At 46.2% G+C, this 26,874-nt stretch overlaps 2 protein-coding genes across 4 annotated transcripts in view; both read left to right on the top strand.

Annotated features, from left to right (window-relative positions):
• The window catches only part of ptk7b (protein tyrosine kinase 7b), a 71,226-nt gene extending 64,505 nt beyond the window's left edge, over window positions 1-6,721 (top strand). Inside the window, exons 10-20 of the mRNA XM_070977105.1 lie at window positions 239-358; window positions 683-832; window positions 1,173-1,320; window positions 1,597-1,724; window positions 2,558-2,758; window positions 3,228-3,389; window positions 3,493-3,725; window positions 3,837-3,917; window positions 4,256-4,407; window positions 4,535-4,713; window positions 4,936-6,721. Coding sequence (XP_070833206.1) covers window positions 239-358; window positions 683-832; window positions 1,173-1,320; window positions 1,597-1,724; window positions 2,558-2,758; window positions 3,228-3,389; window positions 3,493-3,725; window positions 3,837-3,917; window positions 4,256-4,407; window positions 4,535-4,713; window positions 4,936-5,096 — 1,715 coding nt within the window. The 3' untranslated portion in view covers window positions 5,097-6,721. The remainder of the gene's footprint in view (window positions 1-238; window positions 359-682; window positions 833-1,172; window positions 1,321-1,596; window positions 1,725-2,557; window positions 2,759-3,227; window positions 3,390-3,492; window positions 3,726-3,836; window positions 3,918-4,255; window positions 4,408-4,534; window positions 4,714-4,935) is intronic.
• A 1,774-nt stretch (window positions 6,722-8,495) lies between these two features.
• srfb (serum response factor b) overlaps window positions 8,496-26,874 on the top strand; it is a 21,323-nt gene continuing 2,944 nt past the window's right edge. The window contains exons 1-7 of one of the 3 annotated variants that reach the window (XM_070977115.1): window positions 8,496-9,399; window positions 12,863-13,129; window positions 22,755-22,995; window positions 25,484-25,648; window positions 25,976-26,086; window positions 26,373-26,570; window positions 26,697-26,773. In XM_070977115.1, coding sequence (XP_070833216.1) covers window positions 8,752-9,399; window positions 12,863-13,129; window positions 22,755-22,995; window positions 25,484-25,648; window positions 25,976-26,086; window positions 26,373-26,570; window positions 26,697-26,773 — 1,707 coding nt within the window. In that variant the 5' untranslated portion in view covers window positions 8,496-8,751. Of the gene's footprint in view, window positions 9,400-12,862; window positions 13,130-22,754; window positions 22,996-25,483; window positions 25,649-25,975; window positions 26,087-26,372; window positions 26,571-26,696; window positions 26,799-26,874 lie in introns of all 3 variants that reach the window. The other 2 variants (XM_070977116.1, XM_070977117.1) reach the window with 2 other exon arrangements.

The raw sequence follows: 26,874 nt of genomic DNA, 5'->3' as shown, positions 1-26,874 counted from the left end.
CTGTTTGGATGATCTCAGCCTCTGATAGGCCTCACTTTTTATACTCAGATCTGTGTGTACATGTGCGCATGTAGCCACATTTCCCTGAATGTGTCTGAACATGATTTGCATCAGCTTTGTGTTATTTCATCTGCGGTGCAGTCGCACAAAAGAGGCTTTCGCATGTGCAGCACCCCTCTGACCCCCCATCAGTGGTTACCACGTGACTAATGTGTGTGTGGTGTTTTGACTGTTTCAGAGAAGCTGAAGTTCACCCCGACCCCCCAGCCTTCTCAGTGCCTGGAGCTGGATAACCAGATCATCATCCAGTGCTCAGCTAAAGGCAGAGAGAGCCCCACCATCCGCTGGACCAAAGCAGGTGTGCATGCCGCTGGCTTAACTTTAGTGCACAATAGGTTAAATTGGATAAAGAACGGCTGTTTAACACTCTTTGGAGGATATATCTCATCCATTGTGCAGTGGGACCCTTCATTCCTTTCATGCTAATGATGATGAAGCTGTTTCCACAAGAATATGTAGAAACACGCACAGATTCTGCAGTAAACAGAGTGTGCGGAAGATTCAACATCATGCATCATTTTCCCTTCTTCAGCTGCGTTTGCCATGACAGAGTCATTTAACTTGAATTCCACTGGCAGCACCAGCCTCCTAACCCCCCGTGTCTCTCTGTCTCCCCCTGCAGACGGAGGAGAGCTGCCAGCTCGCGTGGTGCAGAGGAACGGCCAGCTCCACTTCACCAAAGTCACCCGCAGCGATGCTGGAAACTACACGTGCATCGCCTCCAACAGCCTCCAGGGGGAGATCAGAGCCCTGGTGACCCTCACTGTGGCCGGTAAACCGCTCAGTCGTCATCCCGGAGGCAGGGAATTATGAGAGAAACGATCACGCTACTGAATTAGTCATCAGTCCCACATCCAAAGAACTTGTGGTTTCAGTGCATCTGAGGGTGGTTTTATGAGGAGACAGTCATTGATCATTCTCATCAAGTGGCAAATCCAGCAGCATTTATTGTGTGCTTGGTGGCCTTTTTATAGCCCAGTAATGAATTGCTTTTGGGTTGTATAGTGAGAGGATGTTAGCCACAGTCACCACAGTCTGTAAAGGAAATGTTACGGCCCAATCGTGGCTTTCTATTAATGAATGTGTGTATGTGTGTGTTTGTATATGTATAGTGTACATTCGCTTTAAGGTTGAGCCAGAGAACACGACGGTGTACCAAGGTCACACAGCCATCCTGCACTGTCAGGCCACCGGCGACCCCGAGCCTCACATCCACTGGATGGTCAAAGACAAGACGCTGGACATCAGCAAGAACAGGAGGTAAATGAGAGACACATTGCACCCATTTAATCTGTCTTTTAGACATCCTAACTATCGTGGATTAGGATTACAGGTTGTGATTACAACCTTCTTGTTTAACGTGTTATTCTAGATTTCAGGAGAGTTCCTGGAAAACTATTTTAACATTTCAGAATGATTGAAAGTTCGTTTGTTACATGGAGCCACTCTGGCTCTTCTTTCCGGCCTCCTTCTCTGTTTCCCTCTTGGTCATTCGGGACCTCCACCTTCATCTGTCCCGTCCCCTCTTTCCTCCAGGTTCCAGAAGATGCCCAATGGCTCCTTGGTGATTATAGATGTCACTACGGATGACACTGGCAGATACACGTGTGTGGCTGGAAACAGCTGCAGCATCAAAGACAGCGTGGCTCAGCTGTATGTAGTGGGTGAGTTTAACGCCCACAAGGGCTCACAAACATTTACACAGGCTTCCTTTATCAGGAACAACAGGGCACAGTACGCAGCGATCACAAGTAAAGGATGACGGCGTTCATTAAACCTTCAGCCTCTGCCTGTCATCCCTCTCGACAGGTTAATAACCACAGCCACGTCTCTCACGCCACAGCTGTCACTGCGATGACGGGATTGGACAGACATTAGATCTAATAACGCCTCGCTCTTTGAGGCTCCTTGTGTGCTGACTCGAGCTGAAAATTAAAGTCACACACTTGCACTAGTGTCCCATATCAACTCATTTTCTTCCAAAGGAGAAGGATTGTATTCCGGATTAGGGGGCAATTGAATTTGGTTGTTTGTTGTAGCTCGTCACAGTCAGCGTGACAGATCTGTTTATTAAAACCAGAGGAGTAACTCTGTGAACCGGGCGACTCCGAAAAATGACTTGTTGAATGAAGTGTGTGTTTTGAAACAGAACTGTGGTTTTATCTGTGAACACAGCTGTGTGACAGCTTTGCAACAGTTGTTTCATGGGTACTTTAACTTTGCAAATTGTGACTGTGGTGGGTTTGTTACCAGTAAACTACATCTGATTCAAAGTGATTTGCACTTATGCATCGCATATTTGGGTTTTCACTCTTACAGCTCTTATTTCGAAAGCCTTTTCTTGGATGTGATTAAATCTGCCAAGCATTTGTTGCTAAAACTGTTGCTGGAACAACAAAATGTGTATAAATATAATGTGCAATGCTGATTTAAGACTTGGATGAGTTTAAGATGACACATCCTTTAGTTGATCATAACTGCTGCCTGTGTCCAACAGATAAACCAGTGCATCCCATCGATGAAGACGGGGACAAGGCTCCTTACAAGATGATCCAAACCATCGGCCTGTCCGTGGGGGCAGCTGTGGCGTATATCATTGTAGTGTTGGGACTCATGTTTTACTGCAAAAAGAGGCGCAACGCCAAAAGACTGCAGAAAGGCCAGGACGGAGAGGAGCCTGAGATGGAGTGCCTCAATGGTAAGAATGTTTGATGGAGGAGATTGTTCTTGGTTTGTGGTCAGGCAGTCGTAAAATCAGCCAAGAGGCCATGCTTACGTTCCCTCAACTTCATGGTTGTCAAAGCGTTGCTGAAAAGTTTAGGATGTTTGCTGCCACCTTGTGTTCATCTCGGGTACTGCATTTAAAATGTGACACCTCAGGTTCAGATAAAATTTGAGACATTAGCTTTGTCCTAATTCCACACAAAGAAACTAACTGAGCAGATATTGGGGGGTTTTGGAGTGTCTGGAAATAATGAAAACTAATTGTGAATGATGGTGGAACCGTTCTAGGAACACTTCAAAACACATTTGTTCAAAACAGATTTATGTAAAAATGTTTTGCATTGTCTTAGTTACTTCACAGTTGCAGTGGACTCTTATACCCACTGACATTTGCACTTTGTCCATGACCTCTGACCCTGTGGGATGTGTGTTGTGTTCATCAGGAGGGGCCGTTCAACAAAATGGCCACACCACCACTGAGATCCAGGAAGAGGTGGCACTCACCAACATGGGTACCTTGGCAACAACCGAGAAACGCCACAGCCATGTCAACAATGATAAGCTCCACTTCCCCCGAGCAAACCTCCAAACCATCACTACTTTAGGTACGCGTTGACAGAGTGACTGTCCTCGTCATCTAATCGTCTCAAAGCTGTAACACGATGCTGTATTCACCCAATCAAACAATGAATGTGAATGTGTGTTCAGGTAAAGGTGAGTTTGGTGAGGTGCTGCTATGCAAAGCTAAAGGTATGGAGGAGAGCGAGGAGGAGATGGTGGTGTTGGTGAAGAGCCTGCAGACCAGAGATGAACAGCTGCAGCTCGACTTCCGCCGTGAGGCTGAAATGTTCGCCAAGCTGAGCCACCCCAACATCGTCCGCCTGTTGGGCCTGTGTAGGGAAGCAGACCCTCACTACATGATCCTGGAGTACTATGACCTGGTAATAGCACAGAAATGGAAGCACACGCATGCATTTAAAAGTAATGAAGAAATATCTATGTGGGTTTTTTTTACCTGGTCTAATGCTGATGTTTTGCTTTCGTCATTCCAGGGAGACCTGAAGCAGTTCCTACGAATTTCCAAAAGCAAAGATGACAAGGTCAAATCTCAGCCAATCAGCACCAAGACCAAAGTAAGTTCCACAAGTTCCTCTCTCATGTCTGTACGCTAAATATGAAGTCACAGCTAAGAGACGGTTAGCATAGCTTAGCATAAAGGTTAAACATGGGGAAACAACTAGCCTGTCTCTTTCCAAGCTTACAGATTAACATTGTGTCATCTTTGTTTAATCCACACAAAAAATGTAGACATTAGAAGTCACCTGCGTTTCCTCAACAACCAGAGGAGACTGCGTTTCCCAAAATGACAACTGAAGCAAACCAAGGAAAACCCTGATAATCATATTGTTACATCAAAGTCACTTTACCTTGACAGTTTTTTTTAATTCTATATTTTTCTCTTTTCCTTCAGGTTTCCATCTGTGCCCAGGTGGCTCATGGGATGGAGCATCTGTCCAATCACCGTTTCGTTCACAAAGACCTGGCCGCCCGAAACTGCCTGATCAACAGTCAGAGGCGCGTGAAGGTGTCGTCGCTCAGCCTCAGCAAGGACGTCTACAACAGGTGTGCTAGAAAAGGAGCTTGATATAATAATAATCACCTGCTTTGTTCAGCAAATGCAAATCATGTCTCACTCATCTGGATAATTTGAGTTGTTTCCACCTCCCTGTCATCTCTCTTGTGTACGTAGTGAGTACTATCACTACAGACAGGCATGGATCCCGCTGCGCTGGCTCCCTTCAGAGTCTGTGTTTGAAGACGACTTCTCCACCAAGTCTGACGTGTGGGCCTTTGGAGTGTTGATGTGGGAAGTGTTCAGTCACGGGGAAATGCCGTACAGCAAACTCAGCGACGATGAGACGCTGGAAGGTCAGTGTGACGCTTAGCGGCTCGTTTTTAGTCCACGTTCTGATTCATTTTAGATGAAAGAGATCCCGATTGATCATTAAATATGTTTGAATGTAAATTAATGTAATCAGTTCTCCAGGGAAGTCAGAATATCCATTAAATGTTGCAGTCAAACGACCACGTGTCCATGTTTCTGATTTGGTGTAACCTTCCTCTCTCTCTGCTGCTCTTCCGCCCCTCCAGCCCTGCAGACAGGGAAGCTGAAGCTGCCCGTTCCAGATGGATGTCCCTCCAAAATCTACAAGCTCATGGCCCGCTGCTGGGCGCTAAGCCTCAAAGAGCGCCCCTCCTTCACTGAAATCGTGCACACCCTGGGAGACCTGCCCTCTGACAGCAAAGTCTGAGAGGTCCATGGCCCCACATCAGAGGGGAACTTTGACCCATCCCCTTCCCCCAAAATAAAGACAGGAATGCTGGATTATTAGTCTCACACATTTCAGGGAAGAGGGTTGAGGAGAAAACACTTTTTTTAAAATATGCATTTCAAACCGTGTGTGTGGATGAGACTTCTTTGCTCTATCAGTGGAAACGCGCTCACGTTTGTGTGAATGGCTTCTTGTGAGCAGTGCCAGGAGTTTACGTTTGCCTTAACCGCAGCATGGACGACCCCTGACCCCCCCTTCGAGTCTCAGTCTGTGGTTCCACTGTGACCCTGCCTGCCTGCCTGTCTGCGGCCGCTCTGTCCCAGACACTTTGTTTCACGGAGCCTCACGACCTCAGTGCCTCTACCCCTCCGCACACACACTCACCCAGACCTCCACCTGCTTTGTAGGGATGCTCGATACAGTGCTTTCACCGGCACAGATCAATACAGATTATTGGTCGGAAGTTTAGGAAAAAAAAAACCCTGAAACTCTTTCATGTCCTCAAGTTTTCTCATTAATCTACAAAGAATATTGAAGGAAAAGCGGGAAGTAATGCGTCTTCTGTGGAGCATATCCCATCAACCACTTTGGAGTGTGTTCAGCTGCATCCTGAGTCCCTAATCATGAAGGACACACCTCACGACTCTGTCCACCAAGGACCCAACACCATCCTCCAAAGTGTGTGTGTGCCACTGAACTGTTCCCATGCTCCAGTGTACGTTCAAAGAAGAAGCAGAGACTTGTGGAAAAAGTAATCCGTGTTACAGTAACTCTTCAGGAAAATTTAAAAAAAAAGATCAAATTTATAGCCAAGGAATATATTGAATCATTGAGATTGTGCCAGTGTGGCTGTTTTTTTATGAGTGTGTTCTGTTCTTGTATTAACTTTGAGGTGCTTATTGGTCACTACCTATGGGTAAGAATATCCATTATACCACGTTAATATTATGTTTTCTCCGTTGTGGGGATGCAGCCTATCACTGCATTTAACCTGCATCATTATTTCTTCAGAGGTCCAATCACAGTTTCCCTCCCGGTCCAGTTGTTTTGTGCAATGCTGCAAAGTGGACCATCACACCAGGCAATGTGTACATAATGTAGAAGCCATGCACTAACTTCACTTAAAAGAATATCCCTCGTTATCTCTATCATGTTGTGTAGTAGGACATGCAGGTGCCTGTTTATTTATGATGAAGGTCCTGTTTTTTAACTATGTTTATAATAGGAAGGTACTTCGCTGATGTAATCATTCTCACGGTCCATCTCAATGTGCATTCAGTCTGGTTCAGATGAATCCACTAAGTACAAAGGAGTTCAGAAGAGTGACTGCTAGTCATCAGTACTCATTTAAGTGCCTGGTAAATGAAGGATTATCTTAACTGTTTCCCTCTTTTTTTTCTTTTTTTTTTACATTATCTAATCAAATGCAATGGCCTTTGTTTATGAACTTGTTTTTATACGTTGTTTTAGTGTAATGTTTTTATGAATGCTAGGCACTCACACCGGTGTCTTTTTTTAATCTGCTTCAGCAAATGTTCACAATAATCAGATATATACAAAAGTATACATGCTGCTGTCAATAAAGGTTCACAGTGTTTTTACCCAATGTGTTGTGATTAATACTAACACGCATTAGTAATGGTTACCAAAATATTCAGTTCTGCTCCTGCCTGCAGCTGCAGTACCACACAATATAATATTCAGTAAAAATAATAAAGGTGATGAAATGTTCTGAGGTGGATTGACCTTCCTGAAGCAAGTCTTTGCGTGTTGATTTTCAGACTGTGTAAATAACAGGTGCATTCTCAAAGTAAACACTAGAGGGAGGTGCTTATCTTCTGTAGGTATCTTTAAATGCGACCAGAAAACATGCACAATAGGTTTTCCATGTAATTATGTTTATAATAGAACATACTAACATGGCATCTCATAGCCCATAAGAGGAAGAGTCCATGTTAAGATGTCACTGTAGATATCTGAGTTCATCCTGAGCCATCATGGTTTCATCTACCTGATTTTAACTATGAAAGTGTTGCTGACATTGTAGCCTATGTGATAGCTCGGTGGTCTTCTGCACATGCATACTGATGGATGAAGGAGCTCAAATTTTGCGATTTACTGTCTGCTGTTATATTTTGCTTACTTATTTGACAAACTGAGGAATCATGAACTGCCAGCTGATTCAATAGTCGTGATAGTAACTTTTTGTCCAAGTGCATTTACATCTCAAGAGGCTCCCATGGTTGTAAAAGCAGATACACTTAAATAAAAATCCCCCTGCATCTTGCCAACAAATCTTGGATTGGAAACCATTTTCAAATACCATAATATGATGCATTTGTTTTAACCTGCCTGGAGTACCAGATGGGTGGTGTTTACTGCATCATTTCACTGGCAGATAAGTACACCAAGCAGCCCTCTGACAGATTTCACTGTAATAGTCCTTTTCTGCAGAAGACATGTCACAACAGGAAAAGCACATGTGTAAGTAATACAGTTAAAAATGGCGGAATTCAATTTAGCTGCTTCAGTTTCAGGGTTCATTCTGCCTCACTGTCACGCCTGACTGGGACACTTGAATAGACTGTTAATGTTTCTTTAAAAATAGTGTTACAAATACTGGGATACAGGTCAAGTCTTCACAATAATTTGTGTTTTTAGAGGAAAACTATAACTATACCATACACCCACAAAATAAAATAAGAGCCTATAAATGTGATGTTGTTGTTGGAATAACTTGGTACCTGAATTTATCCAAACTTTTCCACCCAGAGTAATGCAGCTCGGCACAACATCCCATCTGAACTCAAAAAGTGATTCTCTGACAATAATTACTAGTCCCTCAGCCAACACAGATCAATAAAGACACATTTAGGCATGAAAACCGTGGGAAAACGTGGTTCGTGGCATTACCATGCAACCTGTAGGGAATAAGAAGTTGGATGTTCTGTTATTTTGGTGCCTCTGCCCGTCCACGGTGACGTTGTTGGTAGCGCAACCATTTTGGTATTTATTCCAATGAGCCTGCCGTATCGACCAATGACAGCGCTACTCAGATAATCCTCGGCCAATCGATAGGCGACGCTGTGACTCACCAAATAAGGAGAGACAACACCATATAAGGAAACATTGTATCTCTTTATAAGGAGGGAAGTAGTTCCTGGGTTATAATATCACTCCGCTGGCGTAAACGCTGCTTTAAAATTAGATGTTTTTATGCTTCCTTGAACCGTGAGGAGATACATATTGCGCTACTGATGGAGGAAAAATAAGCGTATGGGCGCCAAAAGCTAGACATTTGCGTTATTTTGCGCTCACGGTGCAGACTACGTGACATGGCGGAGCGACATCGAGAGCGCTCTTCGCGTTTTCCTTTTTGAGAAAGTGCTCAGAGTTTTGGTAATAGAGGAGGAGGGTGAACCAAAGTGGTCCGGGATTGAAGGGTCTTGGGGGCAGCATCACTTTCGAAAGTTTGTCTCGGTTATTTCCTGGAGTCTCCAAACCACCAACTGGCCTGGTTTGTTTACATTTTGTGGCCCAGGCGTGTATGCATTATATCAATCGTTTATCCAGACAACGCGACAAGACTCCAGCTTGTTTGGCTGGTGTTTAGACACTCGGTCCAGTAAATAGAATGTTACCGAGCCGGGTTGGATCGGCACCATCTGGAAACGGGTCAGCTTCAGGCAGAGGTACCACAGGACACGGCTCGGGGGTTGTCGGCGGCGGGATCCGTCCCGTTTTGATCAGAGCAGGGCAAGCTTTACCGGGGGTCAGCGAGAGCGCCGGTGCTGCCGGGCGACAAGGGGAAAGAGACGCCGTCGGGATGCTGGGGGCTAATGGTCCAGGCGGTCCGAGAGGTGCGAGACCGGGGAACGGGACTGGCGTGACCCCTCTACAGACCGCCGTCCAGGGCAACATGGTGGGGTTAAACACCGGAGTTGTGTTGCCTCACGGAGCCAGGTTCGACCCGGACAGAGATAGCGCTCCTCTGTGCAGCGGCTCGGATAATGACTCGGACTCCGCGGATGATGATGACCCGGTGGGTTCACTCGGGGACAGCAGGAGAGGAGTGAAGCGGGAGAGGGAGATGGAAGCTGCGGTGACAGGGCAGGAGGTGGGAGTACCTCCCGGAGGTTACGGCATGGTGGCCGGAGGGGTCGCCGGGGCAAAGCCGGGGAAGAAGACACGTGGGCGCGTAAAGATAAAGATGGAGTTTATTGACAACAAGTTGAGACGTTACACCACGTTCAGCAAGAGGAAGACGGGCATCATGAAAAAGGTGAGTCACGTGGTTGTTTGCTTCCCAGGATCATTGCATTGAGCTTCTCTTGGCCTAGATGTACTGCGGTGCAACACATGGTGCTGTGTCTTCATTCATTCATGGGACGAGCCATGAGGTTGAGTTTACACCTTAATAATCTGTACAATCAAGACACGAGTGCGAAAGGCCTGCGTGGTAATTCTAACATAAGCAGTAGAGACATGAGATTGTCTGATTAGTGGGTCTGCATTATATTTAGAAACTACTGACTTGCAGAACATCTAAATAATTTCTTGTAAAAGACAAACAGGCTCACAGGATGTCAGGAAGTCAGAACATTCATGATAGGCAGCGTGCTTTAAATAGAACTGAGCAAATGACAGATTCTATTTATGACCATGCCCACCCCAACTATCACACACACACACACACACACACACACACACACACACACACACACACACACACACACACACACACACACACACAGCCTGACCCATGAACACACACAGAGTTCCAGATCATTCATGCACACACACCTCGCGCACCCTTACATGCAGGCGTGCAGGCGTAGATCTGATGGAGGGTGTCTTCTCCATCAGTGGCCCTTGGTGCACAGGCTGTCCCCTCTGTCACTGAGAGGCAGGGCTTTGCTTGCAGGCGGCGGCCATGCGGTGGCGAGCAGCAGCGGGCCCGTAAGTTCCAACAGCTGACTGAACCCCAGGGGAACGGACCAGAAGACAGTCAGAGATGCAGTGAAACAGAAGAGCTGGACACTGACTGTGCAGAGGGGCGGCCAGCCTCATCCAGCCAGTGATGACTTGGTTTCAGATGTGTTCACAAGCAGGTGACAGAAAAGATGACAGGACTCGCTCCATGTTAGTCTGAACTGCCTCCATTACTGTCTGCTGAGTTTAACACCAAGCAAAGCACGGGGCTGCTCTCGTGATAAAGTAGCTCTATGTGGCATTTGGCATCTGAAGTTGGTTACTTGGAGTCGAGGTCAGCTGGTCACCAGAGATGGCCATTTTTCATCATGACTGTAAATAAACACTTGTAAGCCACGCTTTATTGTAGCGCAATGGTTTTCATTTGTCCTTGTGTTACTTTAAAGCGCCTGTACCCTGGCGCTTTAAAGTAACACTGCCTGTGCAGTATTTCTTTTCTTTTTCTTTCTGTCTTTTTTTTTTTTTTTTTTTTTACGTATCCCAGACTGTTGTCGTGGAAACTGAGGTGTCTTTATGTAGGCTCTTGGCAACATGAGCACTATTTGACACAGCGTGCGGATGGTGGTTTTTGAAAACGTTGCCCACACTATGTCAGCCATCACAAAATTGACAAGTGGGTGGAGTGGGAAGATTCATAGTAGACTGGGCTCAAGCTGGTTTCTAGGATGAGCCCAGTTTCATACTGAAGGATGTGATGTGGTGAGCGAAGCACAGGCCTGTTTGTTCTGTGATTTAGCTTACGTGCATGTAAACACTTGCACAATACAAACTGTTCAATTTGTGGTGCAGGATTACTCAATTAATGCTCGTGGTTCCTTTTTTTTTTTGGTTTCATTATTTGTTCAGAAAAGGACATGTTTTCATTTATGCTCATTCTGTCACTCTGCTGCTCAATAAGGCTGTTTTCATTTTGACTTGTCAGTGAAGGTGTTATTATCCATAACATACGTTCTGGTTCTGTTCCATTTAGTTAAGCCATGCAAGCCAGCCAGCACAATACCAGGGCTCTGAAACTAACTGGAATGCTGCCATCATCAGTGTTATTATGTACATCTGATCTGACCTGCTATGATGTTAGTGCTGAAACCATTAAGACAATTAATTGTGAATTTTTGGTGAAACATTCACTGCCTCTTTATATGAAGACGTGTTGCTCTTTATTATTTTTTATATTGTTTTAAATGAAGTATTTTTTGGAGTTTTGAATAGTCAGACAAAAAAAACTGTGTAATCACAAGGGTGCATTTTGGACTAGTGTTTTTGCTACCAGCAGAGAAAATGAGATAAAAGCTGAAAAATAAGCCACAAAATGTATTTTTTTATGATTTCATGATGGGAATGATTTTGTACTTATCTCCCTTTTTGCACCCTGGAGTGTTTCATATGCTCCTTCTTTATTTGATATATAGGCTGAAGTGGGATGCTTTGTGTGACAGAGGAACCAATTACAGCCAGAGTTGACCCTGCCGTCATGAATATTTATGAGAAAATCAGCAGAGCAAGGAAACTTATTAAAGCATTGTGTAGGTCTGGTATGCGCTGCCACCGAGCTTACTTAAGTTGACAAATGAGTCGTTCTCGGCGTTGGATGTTGGCCAAACATCAGGCCCCGTCGTTAGAGACCCCTCTGCAGCTGCTGCAGGGCTAATCAAGGGAGACAGGAGTGGAAGGCTGGAGCTGTGCACTTCATTACCTGCTTCTGTAATGCTGCATTAGCAGTAGGTGAACTGAATTGTACAACCGGATAGATTCATTTTTAAAGACTGTTCTTCAGTGCGCGCACACACACACACACACCAAGAACCGGGACATGATTGAGGTAGCTCAGGTGAAACAAGCGCGGCGGTCATCATTAGCCTGTCTGTGCTCTGCTGTCCTGTTATTCCACAAAAGACAATTCCGTGATCAGCTTCAGCGTGCGCCCACAGATATGAAGGACTGGGCTGATACGGCCCATAATGAGCACAGTGTTAGGGCACGGTGGAGTAGACCAGCATGCATCGCTTTATAACAGCTCAATAAAATCCTTAAATTTGAATGTGATTCGTCCGTCTTGCTCTGGCTGACGGAGCGTTGCTCTCCAGCTTACAATGGCTCATTTATCAGCTAGCTGCGGCTGTGCTGTGCTCACCAAGGTGATGGTAATGGCATTGTACCAGAAGCATCCTCCACATAACTTATGACTCATTTAGATAAAAAGGCTTTCTCAGGAGTTCACTCCGAGTGCAGCCCTGGTGTGTGTGTTTGTGTGTGTGTGTTGGATGGAGTTGAATCTCATTGTGCTGTCTTTACACTGGGCTGTTCGGATGTGAGTGTTAATGAAGGACAAGGCGGCAGGCTGTGATGGTGGCCTCACGTGCCACCTCTGCGTGTTAAGAGCGATTGCTCCATCCAGACTTGAGTTACTACCAGCCGCCCCCCCCCCCCCCCCCCCCTTGCTGCAATCAGTCTCTAAGCTATATCACTCTCTGTATTCTGGGAGACTTATCTCATGTTATTTTAGCTTCATTTGTAGTATACGTCAGAGTTCACTACGGGGGTATTTTTAGATTTTAGTGTTTTCTTGGCGAGGTTGTTTCTTTCCAGAGGTTCACTTTTGGAATCTCTTCTATTCCCTTCCCAGTAGAGATTACTTTGTCTGTGAGATGAAGGTAATCCAAGCCCCAATTTGGAGAACAATATCTTTGCGATGTTTGAATTCTTGGCCCATTCTCTCTGTCAGATACTTGAATCTTCTTCTTTCTCTTTCCCAGGCCTACGAGCTCTCCACCCTGACGGGAACCCAGGTTCTACTGCTCGTGGCCAGCGAAACGGGCCACGTCTACACTTTCGCCACCCGCAAACTCCAACCCATGATCACAAGCGAAACGGGCAAAGCCCTGATCCAAACATGCCTCAACTCGCCGGACTCGCCACCGCGCTCGGACCCCTCCATGGACCAGCGCATGAGCGCCACGGGCTTTGAGGAGACGGACCTCACCTACCAGGTGTCTGAGTCGGAGAGCATGGGCGACACAAAGGTGAGAGCCAAAAACAGGAAAGGTTGGCTGTTGCAGACCGATGAAGACAAAAAAAATTAAGAATCCACTCGTAGCTATGAATCCCCAAAATGAAAGCAGTCATTTCTCTGCTGGTCCCCACAGCACTGGCACTCGAGTCGAAGTCTTTATGACTCACTGACTGTCTGCTTTCTCATGCACACATGCATCGCAGTGTGAAATTAGTACAAAAAAAAATAAAAAAATCTGATAAAGCACCACAGAATCTCTAATGGATATAGTTGGAAATCTCTCCAAAAAAGGCCAGAGCAGCACAGGAGGAGAGCAAATGTATCAAACCCCGCAAGCAGTTGTGGAAAATAATCTTTGTCCTATTGTAAACACAGGGTTGAACTTTTGCCTGTAATATGTGAGGCCTGTGTTGTGGGCTTGCGGTTTGGTTCTGAGCACCAGGTCATTTTTTTAATTAAAAGTCCGTCAAAGCGCTGCACAGTGCAGTGAGAGCCGGATCAAATGTAGGGTGTTATCCCACTTACTGAAGCGAGCTGTCTGCACTTTACCTCTCTGACCTCTCGTCCAGGAAAGCCTCGTAACGCCCTCACAGATAAATCACAGCAGGTCTGGGTTGTGTTAGGATGAGAAACGTGCAGCCGGCTGAATGGAGGACTTTGGTGTTTATCTTTGGTTTTGGGATGGAGCTGACTTGTGTCGCTGGATGAAACACCGAGATAGTTAAACGGAACTTTTATTTCAGAAGCATGATATTTTGTACAGGTTTCAAGCTTGTTAAACATCTGAAAATCAGCATGGCAGGAATAAGTTGAACGTAGGATGTGATGTTGAAAACAGATCCTCATTGCTGATACTATTTGCTTGTGTGACCTCTCCTCATTCCTCTTGAAAAGCTGCAATGTGCGTCCCTGTATTGTATCCCACGTATTTCCCGCTTCAAGTGGTCTTAAACCTCGTGTAAGTTTGTGATTTTCGAAGCGAAACAATAAATTCATCAGCGGACGCACTCAGCTGTCTGCACCTTCGTGCCATCGTGCGCCGGGAAGCCGAGATTCCCTCCACTGTTTACACGGCTTAAGTACGCCCCTTTGAAGACGGGCACTTCCAGTCCTGTTTGCCTGTGCGCTGTTTTTCCAAGGCACTAACTAACACGTACCATACACCGTCAGGGATGGGAGATCAACCTTTGCATGTTAAGCCACTCTCATGCCCGCTCTGCTCATTGATAAAAATTACATTCTGCCTCTGTTGCCATATATGGTATGGTTTCCCTGCCTGCTCTCTTGGCTGAGGCCCCTCACATTCCTTATAAGCTGCAGCTGTCTTTGGAGTCCTGTGATCCCCCCCCCTCCCCACCCCCCCACTCATTTAGTGATATGGAGCAGAGGTATGGATGTAGATATGAGCAGGTGGAATGGAAACATTTGAGCAACACTGTGTTTCACATACTGTCTGTGTAGGCGGCTAGCAGGGACGCCGTGACCTCTGCCCCCGCTGCCGTTCTGACTGTGGGAGACCAGCATGGGCCCCCGGGAAACTAGAAATTGTCCCTGTGTGATCTATGTCAGGATCAGCGCCGGTGGACTAGGAGGCCTCGATTTCGAGCGATCGTTTCTGTGCTGTAGGTCTGACGAATGGCCGCTGCGTGCATCTCTGCAGTGTCTGCACACGATTCATCAGGAGAGCAGTATGTCATACATACAGTCCAGGCTAGTCTAAACAGTTGAGGGTTTGCAATGGCTGGTACAGGAAGTGGAGGACATTTTTTTTTTTGGAGAAGCAAGAAAGAGGCTCAGGAGATAAGTGAAGCAGACATGATTCAGTGCTGTGAGCAGTGCTCGGAAAATCATGTGACAGTAGAAACTGTGGTGCTTTAAGTTTGGTTCCTATATTTCTCTCGCTGGACTGAGAGAGCGAGAGAAATAGAGGAATTTTGAATATCAACAGCAATTGGTGATGTAACTGCCTCCATTTGTTATTTTTAGTTGTCTTTTTTTTCTCATGGCTAATGGGCTCAAGCACTGGTAGAGTGGAGTTTGATGGAGTGGTTTCACTGGTTCCACCGATCTGACATTTTCTGTCCCGGTGCTGATGATACTCAGGATGTCTGTCCATACAGAGTCCTGCACCTAGCATGTAGTCACAAATAATTTAATATTACGTCTTATGTGTGGCTGCTGAGTCAGAAGCCCATCGTGACTGAATGTATTTAAATGATGGAGAAAACACATTTTTCAAATTGTTTTTTAACAACGCCAAAAAAGAAATGGTTTTTAATCTGGATTGTCTGATATCTGACCCGCTGAATAGTGTCAGTGTAAGCATCGACACCACTCTGAGTTGGATCTGTTTATATTAAACTTCATGAATGATGTGCACTGGTTTCTTTCTCGAAACATCATCCGGAATCTTCTTTCAACACAGGCAAGAACCAGCGAATTGTTCCACTGAGACTGACACATTAAAGAGGTCACATGATGCTCATGTTCACATTCATGCTTTTATTTGGGGGGTCAACCAGAATGCTTTAAAGAATACTTAGACTGTACACTGCTGCAGCACCTCTCTTCACCCTCTGTCTGAAACGCTGCACTTTAGCTCCTCTCTGTTTGAGGTCCCCCTCCTGAAAAGCCCAGTCTGATCTGATTGGATCAGCTCCCACAGGCCTGAGCAGGCACCGCCCACCGTGTTTCCACATCAGCTCTGAGTTTTTCTAACCAGGGAATCACTGTAACAGAGTCTGGCTGCACTTCTACTCAGAATCTCACCACGGTACCTGCTTCTAAACCAAAAACTTCACCGCCGCACATTTGAGCATGAATGTGATCCGCTGTAGCCTCGGCCTCACTGCCCAGCAGTTGGACCGCTAATGCTAATGTTAATTTACATAGAGCAGCAACACACGCACACATACTGGCGAGGATCTGTGAGCAGAACGGACTTCCACATAACAAAGCTAATGCTAGCTGTGCTAGCGCGGCAGTGGAAAGTTCCACAAAAAGCAAGTTGAAAAAGAGTTACCGGCAACCGACCTATTTATTTGATTGGCATCAAATGAGACTTAACGTTACAGTTTCTCTTGGCTGTCCCTCAACATTATATTAGTCCAACATCAAATTAGTCTGTGGGAGTAATAGACGCTAGCTGCTTCGCCGTGCAACATGCTAAAGCCGAGTTCAACAGGCTAATCTTCAAAATAAACAGCAAAACAACATAAAACATGGCAAAACTGGCATCAGCCCATGTTGAGAAGGTGTCAAGACCGCTGGGTCTTAATGTCCTCAGATGGTGGGAGTAGATTAAGACTTTTTTGTTGGTTCTTGGAACATAGAAATTGGCATGTTTTGCTTGTATTCCAGGCTCATTATTATTATTATTATTATTATTATTATTATTATTATTATTATTATTATTATTATTATTATTATGAGTTGTGTAAAACTCTTCCTGGCCTCCGCGATAGCTAGCTTTGTTTGAGGACGTGCTAAACAATCCACTCAGTGAGCATTAAGCTAATGTGTTAGTGATGTCGACAAGTAACATAATTAAAGTCTGGACTACAAACGAGGTGTTTCAGGCACTTCAGGAGAACCAAAAAGCTAAATAAGAAGGTAAACCAAACAAAGCATATCATGACCTCTTTAAGGTGATAAAACATTCAATTCAAGGTGTGTGACTCACTTTGCCTGGAAAGCCTTCTCTCAACACACATTAAGGTCATAAAACCAACAGCTGAAGGCAACGGGTTCAAGACTGTAGAAAAGCATTTTGGGAACACTAATGTCTGACCTAGAGGTGAGTGAGGTGGCTCGAGTGAAAAGCGGCACTGATCCTTCGTGAAGAGGGCACGGGTGTCATTATTGTGGCATCCCTCAGCAGGATTGTTGAAGGCTTCCGTGGCTGCGTCTTAGCATTACATGTGCCCACAGAACAGATGTTTTTATGCTTTTTGGGTTATTTTTGGAAGAGGATGGCAAATCCCACAACTGATGTTTGCTTAGAGGATCTGGCTTGGGATAGAAATCTCTGTATGAGTGTCCTCTGTCCCCCCCCCCCCCTTGCTGCTCTTGCTGTTGTAATCCCAGTGAAGTTTATTTGTTGTTCTCCTCATTAGCACAGATCACACTGTCTTTGCCTCTGAAACTGTCCAGACTGAGGCCCCTGTTTGTTTTCTCTGTGTTGTGGCTCTTTCGATGTCCCACGATCAGCTTCACAGCGTCTTTATTCCACATATTGCATCCATATACGTTTGGGAATTTGAATTGCTCTCTCTAGGGAAGTTAAAGTGGTGTGATAATCAATTCACTGTCTTAAAGGTTAATTCTGCTCTTGATATCTGATGTAAGGACAAGTTGTGTAATTGGTGAATTGGTGTCTCTCACCAAAGCCACCAGACTCCTTTTGACAAAAATGCCAACTTTTCCTCACAGAACTTGGGAATCGCTGGTCTGCTGCAGCCTCGTCGGTTAGTTTGTTTGTGTTATTGTGTGACTTTGGTGTTTTAACACGTTAGTTCGGATCTAAACCAACAAGCACTTTCAGTGGATGTGCCTCGACTGGCGGTGTTTTCCCATAACGATTACTTTGCCACCATTGCAACCTTCTGACTGATGGACAAAATTCCAAAACTTTTTTTACATATCAATCAGTTAGACCCCAAAATACGCATAAATACTGGAATTAGTCTTCAGATGAAAAGATAAGGTGTGTGTCTTTTTGACAGTTTTCTGCCGTGAGGACAGAGCAGTGGCTGAAGTGCGTGACGAGAGAATCACTGAGATAATGGAAAGTTAATTTACTCAGATATGTGCTCTTATCACACGGCTGCTCCTAAACAGACTGCGTGAACAGAGAGCTGCTGGTGGTGTCAGAGGGAGAGCAGTATGTTGGCTGTGCGAGAAGGGAGAAAAGCAACGTTATGTCACCCCCCCCACCCCCCCACCCCACCCCCTTATTTTACTGCAAGCAACTGGACAGGTCAGCCGCCATTGGCTGCACCTCCTCCACTTGGGCTGCCTTGCCTTTTTTAGCAGTCCCAAATGGAGCTGCAAATTCCATGTTGCTGGCAGGGTGACAGACTGGGAGATGGGAGCCAGCAAATGGGAGATTAGACGAGGACCAGGCACCAGTAAACTGCACAATGGGCTCTCCAACCAGCACTGGACTAGCCTGCCAGTTGTCACCTTCAGTTTGGAATGATTAATCCCTCATGAATAGGGAATCACTTGTGTCCGTCTCTTCTTAATTACTGTCTCATTTCCTCATGCTTTCTAAAACGGGGTATTTCGTACGATGTCTGGGAAGACATCTTTTCTTATATCCAACGCTAGAACACAACATTTTGAGGGGGCTGAACGTATGATTCTTGAGATCTCTCTGTTGTAAAATGGATCATTTGGACAGCACCATAACATGCTGAGTGCAGAGGATCCATCGCTTATTCCAGACCACTCAGCCCTCCTTTGCACCACTATAAATTGTGGCTTCATTTGCTACCTTCTGGTACCTCATTATACTAAGTGGTGTGTTTCCCCAGGTCACACCCTGGCTGTTTTTTGGTGTTTTTTCCAGGAGAGCAGCAGTCGTGAGGTTGATTTGAATGCGCGTCGTAAAAAGGGAAACTTTGTATTTGTGAAAGAAAATCACTCATCAGCTCCTCTCAGGGTTGTACAAATATTTCATCATAATTCAGAGTATCCAACTGAACCCATATCCTCAAGTAGAAAGTAATAGATAACATTGTCATGTATGTTGTAGGGCTGCAACTAACGATCATGTTCACGATCTAAGAATGTTATTTTCTCGACGTCTTCAAATGGCTCAAAGCTGTTTGACACTTTTTTAAAAATGACTATCAAACTACATTCAAATTAGGAATCTCTGATTAAATATCTAATTGTTTCAGCTTTATACAACCTCATCAGACTCCACTGAGTGCATTCCAATGTGACATGTTTCCAGGTGGAGATGGTCTGATATGGCGGTGTGCATGGGAGCTCAGAAGGAAGTGAGCTGAAGCTCTGGCCGCATCAGAGATGATTCTCCACTCACACTTGTGCTCTGAAGGAATGCGCGACACCTCTGTGGCCTATGTTTACTGTGCACTGCCTTGACTCTGAACCAAAAGCCAGCGCTGTTTATAGACCGGCCAGTTGAACAGGAGACACATGGAGATGGTCAAACAAAGCAGTGGGTCAGTGGAAGCTCGCTATGTAGGTCACAGAGATATTGGCACTTTGAGTGGACCCTTAGATTACCCCATAGGGGTAACCTGGGTGATCAGTCGGCGTGCTGCGTGCTCATTTATTCCTCTCAGTGTAATATGGAAACGCTGGAACACAGTGACCTTGTGCCTTTAGAGAGCCATGCTTTCCTTTTTAAACAATATTACAAAGTGAAGCCGTCACGGGAATTCAGTCGTTCTTGTGTGTCAGTCAGTCAGTGGTGTGAACTCTCAGAGTCAGATGGCGTCTGCCTTAACACGTGCCCCCCCTGCCGCCTCAGCTGGCCCGGAAAGGGTTAATTCCCCCTCAGAGGTGCTCAGGTTTCCCGCCAGCTGTCTGTACCCTCAGCTTTTTGTACTCTCTATCACTCCCCAAGCCTGTCCCCTGTCCTAACCACACACAGATCTGACCGTGTTTTGCCTGCCACACACAGACACAGACACACACAGACACACACACACACACACACACACACACACACACACACACACACACACACACACACACACTGCTGCTCCCTGTGGCTAAAGAGTGCTACTTGCTAGCACATGGCCTCTGCATGGACTTTATCTCCAGAGTCAAGTAGAAGTGTTTTGCTCTGCTTTGTGACTGCTGTCCTCTTCTGTTCCCGTCTCTGAGGTTTATTTTTCACCTGTTGTCGTGACGTGCAGTAATCTACGCCGACGTTTTGTTCAGTTTCAGTAAACATTAATGAAGCGACTTCAACTTAAACCAAAATTGGAAAGTGTCCTGGGAGAGCGAAGGTGTGTTGACAGCTGTGTCACGGTCTGACTGTCAGTAATCACTCTGTGCTGATTGACAGGCCTAATAGTCGGACAGAAGATGAATGATGGATCGTCGTTGGGTGAATTTATGCAGTTTTCCTTTTTGGTCGAAAGGGCAGAACTGTGAGTCCTCAGCCTGGCCCTCCCCCTTTGACTTTCCAGCTGCTGTTTAACTAAAAGAGGTGAACGACCTTGGACTGTCAGAGCCCCTCAGCAGAGCCAGGATCTGAGCTGCAGACCAACTAACTAACTGCTCAGCGCTGTGCGGCTTTGGTTTTGTGCACTCTTGGATTCAGAGCAGCTTGTATAAGACGCCACCTGCTTAGCCATCTGCACGTCGTGAGGCCTAGAAGACTCAGTTAACTGCAACGCCCTTGTTTATTTGAGTTTTTTAACTCGTCAAACTGAAAGAAAACCACATTGGTTTAGTCATTGCAGTGAGCCACGCTCGCAGACTGTCTCTATTGAGATGTGAGCAGACTGAAGCCCTGACAGTAGCTGCATTTACATGTTTGCATGTTCGTGTGTGGTTGGAAGGCCTTATCAGTGGAGTCCATGCAGGATCCTCCACCTCTCACCCATGTAATCAGTCACATATAAAAACCAATAGTGCTTTGCTAAGACAGGTTGGCCCAGCCTGCCTCTGTCCTACCTCTCTGTTCTTCATAATGAATGTGCCTTTTCAGAACGACAAGCAAACGCACCTCATTCACGTGCTTGCTCCGTGTGTGTTGTGACATGTGGCTGTATTTCCAGACATTATTCACTCACCTCATGTGTTCTGCTGCTGCACTGTGTGAAGTGATTTGTGTCTATGTCACAATAGCTTTGTCCCAGTTCTGAGGCTGGGTTCTCCACAGGACAAGGTCTGCAAAGGTACGCACTGAGGTCGAGCCTGAGTCTGCAGCCTCTCACCAAATGATCTGACCTAGCCTCAGAGTGAAAAAACACCAACGCTTTTCAGCTTGTAACGTCTAATATTTGCGAGCTTGTCAACAGGAAGTTGCCCAAAAATAGGTGACTAAGAGTAAATAACACTGGGAAACTGGGTTCCCCAGCCCAGGACCATGACTGAGCCGGTGAACTGGGACACAGTATGCGTGTCCTTGTCGAGCTCGCAGCTCCCATTCGTAAGCCAATGGGGAATATTGGGCCTCTATAGATATGTCTCAGCGACGTCTCTGTGTCTGTTTAATCAAACCCTCAAAGAACGTTGAAGCCACAGGACAATGCTAACACATACATACCTTCTCATGTGGAGGCTTTTTCCCAGTCTGCTTTACCGATCATTAGCATCAAGTGAGAAGTGTTTGTGTAAGTGCGTAGAAGGTTTAGATGTGCTTTATGGTCCCGGCCTAACGCCTACCCTGCTCTTATCCTGCAGCCCACTCACCAACACATCCTGCTCCGCTCTTCAATGGGTGTTCACATTAGCGTGTGGCGTGATGCTGCGTCTCCCCTCCTTTGATCTGAAGTTTATGTGAGCATCTCATCTGCCTGATTTCCACACCTTTCACCGGCGTGTCATGTCGGTTATGGTCAGTTAGTTGCCATAGTAACACAACAAAATATGAGCACAGTGAAATGATGACGAATTGATGCTTTTGGGACTCTTGAACTGAGGTGGATGGACTTAAATCACAGGATAAGCAGGTGGAGATGATGAACGGATGAAGGTGTGTGTCGCAGTGCAGTCATGTTCATACACACCTGGTCTGACTTACACGTCTCTTTTCTCTTGGACATCATGTATTACAGAGTGGCATTTCAATAGGATTCGATATGTTTCCATATTAACATTTATTTCCCTCAACTTTATTCAACCTGATGCTCTTTTTACACTAAAGCAGCATATGGCTCAGTGAGACGCTCCCAGCGCTGATTATTATTTTACATATGGATGCGATTAGAGGGGTCCCAGGCTGTTTCCCTACCTTGTTTATGTCCATTGCCCTGAGTCTATTAAAACCCACTCTGGTTTCTGTCACCCATCCATTGATCCTTGAAAATACTGCAAGTATTAAAGCCTCCGACCGCGCTTTCAGCTGCTTAAAGGGGAAAAGCCCCATTAATGTTGTTGTTTTAGGTGTCCTCATATGAAACTCCTCTGATGTTTCCTTTGCAGTCACTGGAATAAATCGGTTGTAGCAGAATAGAGCAAGCACTAGAAAATCAGTTCAAAATACGAGCAACTTCCAAGTAGTCAAAAATAGTGTCTTAAAGGGGCTAGTAATCAGTTTACTGGTCAAGACCCTGGTGATGTCATTGGGGTTATCTTGAATTTGCCTTCAGAATATTGTTAACAGAAAAAGCTGAGTTATAAACTGTAGACTTTTACCAGTCACCAAAGACAAAAGACACAATATTGAGCATTATGAGAAATGTAGGAGCCAGTGTTTTAGGAGCTTGACCCACAATACCAACAAATAACCTGGATCTCTCAGCTGCTGTTTTGATTTTCACCATTCTCATCTTTTCCAAGTTCTTCAAGTTGATGGTAGTGTGGAATTAAATGGCGAGAGGACTTCTTCAGCTCAGTCTTCTCCCACGCCAGAACCCAGTTCTTGTTTAATTTCATTAAAATCTTCCCGCCTTCCTACTCACAGCGTTTGGTTTCTCCCACAGGATACACTGAAGCCGACGTTCACGGTGGCCAGCCTACCAGGCACCACCAGCAGCGCCCAGTCCACAGTCCCCACCACCTCCACCACCATGCAGGTGAGCAGCGGACCGTCGTTTCCCATCACCAACTACCTGGCGCCCGTCTCGGCCGGCAGCAACGTCAGCGCCAACGGTACCGTCCTCAAGACCGCCGGCGCCTCCACGGGGGTCATGCAGCTGCCCAGCGGCTTCACTTTCATGCCCGGTATGTAGGAAAGCTAAACCTTGAGACTTTACCTCAACATCCAGAGCTTGGTTACAATTCTTAATTCTCTTCTTCATGGTTTGTTTGTCTGAACCTCATCCTTAAGAAATGACACTTCCGCGGGCCTTCATGTTTTGTTAATGTCACGCCGTTGTCTAGCTTATTAGCTGATTAGAATTTGAATGGCGCCGCTCCGTGACCTCAGCCATCTTCTCAAGGTGGTCGTGCCTCTCTCCCTTCGAGCTGTTTACATCACACAACAACTCTTCACAGCCAGTCCGCAACACTCAGTGCCCTCGGGTTTTACAAAGCCCCCAGTGTGCAGGGAAGCCACGTCTATTGGCCACTGGCCCTGCCTTTGATTGTCACTCGGGGACAGGAATAATTAGGTGAGAGGGACACAATAGACCTGGCAATGAGTGCTGCCGAACACGGCCCATAATTAGTCATGAATATTCAATGAGGGATCGGTGGCTTGTGCTGAAATTATAATTGAGGCGTATTTTGTGGAGCCGGGGCTGAACGAGACATGACCCTTTATTAAAGGGGACTTCATAGACTCACTGTGGAACACGAGGGATCTCTACCAACTCCACCGTCTCAGTAGGGACGTGGGGGCAGCAGCCTCTGATTTGGTGGTCCCTGAAGTGTGTCTAAATTGGTTTTCCCCACTAATTATTTACTACACTTCCTCTTCATGGTGTGCTCGGGCTACGTCTATGGGTCTCTGAGTCGGGCCTGGGGATGCCAAGAGGTCGCAACTCCTCCAAAGACACGAGCAATACTTGAATTTTTTAAAATTGAATTTGATATTTTCTGTACTAAAAGCTCAGTGGAACCTTCATTGGGACTGTCCACCGCAGGAACGATCTGACCGGTGCAGTCTCTTCCGCAGTGTGTGCTGTTATCACGTAGATGGAGTCTGTGTTGCGCCCGCCCAGCGCTCGTCAGTCTGCTGTTTTCTAGGTAGAGGCAGTGATGTCAGCAGCTAGTCGTCGTGGTGTGTTGGTCGTCTGTGCTCTGCCACAGCTGAATGACAGACACATGATGCCTGCTAATGGGTCCTGTATGTTAGTTTGACTGACAGCTGAAGGACAGCCAGGCCGTGTCTCTGTCCCACCCACCGCTCTTTTTTTTTTTTTTTTTCAGCTTTCTCTTCCTTCTACAACCGTCTCACTCACCCTCCTCTCTTTTCACCCTCTCCCCCCTCCATTACTCTCTCCCTCTCTCCTCATCTCCACCTGTCTGGCACATAGCAGCAGTGCCAGGTGGAACAACACACCCTCCCACACTTAAACCTCCTCAGCTGACAGCTTGACAGGGCCTGCCCACCCCCCCTGCAGCAACTGTCTATGGAGCATATGACCAAATGTGAGGGTGTAACTCCATACTCACGAGATCCGTCTGATGTTTCTTAAAAAAAGAAGAAAAAGGTCACACTTTCTGAAAGTAAACATATCCTTCTTTCTGTTAGCCAGCACATTTTAAACCATGCACCTCCACATCCTTCCTTATGACCAATAAGCAGTAATTAGGAGGTTATTGAGGGAAATCTCTTACATGCAGCATAAGGCTTTAGTAACTGCTCTATAATGACTAATAAAAAGCCAATATGCTACTAATATGCATGCTAGTGTGCAATTAGTTGATGGTGAATATGTGTACTTTTAATATAAAGTGTTACCAAAACAGCATTTCAAAAGAATTTGGGATTTACAAAATGACACAGTCTTTACTGTTTGAGTGTTTGAATGTGACATTTCGTACAACAGATGTGTTGATTAATTCTGATTAGAATAAAATGTCAGTGTGCTAGTCAGCCCCTTGATACAGTCATACGGCATGTGTCACTTGACTTAGCAGCCATTAGCTGTCATTAATTTTAATTTACGATGTAACCCCAGTGGAGAGGTACTCTGGAGGTTTTGACCACGAGAAGCACGATGAAGCGATGTTTTCACATCTAGGCTCCTTTTGTTTGCATTGCTGATCTGAAGGACATTTGCTGTTGGTAACAGCAACAAAGCAACAGAAGAACATGTGGATGAGTGTTGCTGTGTGTACACAGTGCACGATTTCAAATATTTTTAAAGGTTTTTATTGTTTTTTGGAGGGGAAAAACTCCTTTAACCTCCATCATTTAACAGTTCAAATCACTCATATTGCTGCTCGCCTTGTGCAGCAGTCATGTTGTCTAGCCAAAGTTCTGGAACTTGCTCGATAAATGATTTTGCGCTTTTGATGAAAATGTCAGTAAATGTGGAGAATACTTGAACCTTGCATCCCTGGCTAACCGGGCACATCTGCTCCATTTTCTCGAAGAGCTCGGGCAGCTGAAGGTGGTTTATTTCTCAGACAGCGAGTCGTCGACTTATGAGCACCTTTTCAAACTGTACTATCCTTTTGCATTTATAGTCTTACTCCCCCCCCCCCCCCCCGTGTGTGAATGTGTTTGTGTCCGTGTGTGTGTGCGTGCGTGCCCCTCCAGCAGGCACTCCTCTCCCCCCTGGCACCCCCACCATTCCTCTGAGCCAGCTGCAGCAGCACTCCCTGGCCCTCCAGGGGCAGCATGGTCAGGCCCTGGCCGCCGCCCCGCAGTCACAGCAGGGACAGCAGGCTGTCTTCCGCTTCCCTGCTGCTGTCTCCCTCACAGGTGACCTGCTCTGCATGCTGCCACGACTGTGCCTGCTTATACTAATCATAATCACACCATCATAAAGCTGCTGCTGCTGCTAGTACTAACGCTACCTCTTCTGCCATGACTAATAGTCATGCACTTAATGCTGGATTACTAATGCTACTTGTGCGGCGACTTCTTCTCCCTCAGCTAATATTACTGCCAACGCTTCTGCTGCCAGAGCTACCATATGCCACCCCCACTGCTGCACTCCCCACACTCCTACTGCAACTACTGCTATTCCTTGTGTGGGGGATGTTGATGACTTACTGTAGTGGTGCTCTGCCCTTTGTGTGTCTCCAGGAGCGGGGGTTCCCCAGCAGCTCCAGGCTATCCAGGTCCACCCCAACACCCAGTCCACCTCCAACAATGACAGCAGCCCAGAGATCTCCCACACCTCCACAAACTCCACCGGTAGGTCAAATCCCTGCAGTCTCCTGGTCTGATTACAACTCCTCAACACCTCCCTGGATGTTGGAGAGGTTCAGTTTCAGATGGTGGAAAGAGGTTATCAGGAGATTCGTGTGATCTACTGATAATACATAGTAGCTTGTCTTCCACTCTGTTGTTTGGAATGAGTTACTGTGCCACCGCCTGGGTTGGAGTGAACAGTTGAACTTAGATGGCCATCTGCTGGCCAACATGTGTACACGCACCGCTTGTCCTCGGCGTGACTTGTGCTTTCTCTCCCTCCTTCCAGCGACGATGAGTCTCCCAGCAACCATCGTCACCTCGTCAGTGCCAACATCCGTGGCGGGTCACATGATGTACCCCAGCCCCCACACAGTGATGTACGCCTCCACGCCGGCGCTCGCCGATGGGGGGCTGGCTGTGCTCAACGCCTTCTCCCAGGGCACATCAGCCATGCAGGTGTCCCACGCACAGGCCCAGGACACAGGTGAGACACAGAGCAACACGGCCTGAACACGTTTGGTGACAAATGGAGATTCATTTGTCATCTGTAAGTAATTTCATGTAAATGTACTGCTTACAAACGGACATCCGTGTTTCCCATCCCGCCCAGGTGCTGTCCCTCAGGTGTTCCTCACAGCACCTCCAGGCACGGTGCAGATCCCCGTCTCAGCGGTGCAGCTACACCCAGTACGGCAAGATCTGCATTTTACAAGTGAAACTCTCATATTCCCTATGCAACCAGCATGCCACGTGACCGCACTAATGCATCCTTAACAGAGCACTGGCAC

The sequence above is a fragment of the Chaetodon trifascialis genome, chromosome 13 (assembly GCF_039877785.1).
Source record: "Chaetodon trifascialis isolate fChaTrf1 chromosome 13, fChaTrf1.hap1, whole genome shotgun sequence".
NCBI classification, from domain to species: domain Eukaryota; kingdom Metazoa; phylum Chordata; class Actinopteri; order Chaetodontiformes; family Chaetodontidae; genus Chaetodon; species Chaetodon trifascialis.
This window is presented reverse-complemented; position numbering and strand designations above follow the sequence as displayed.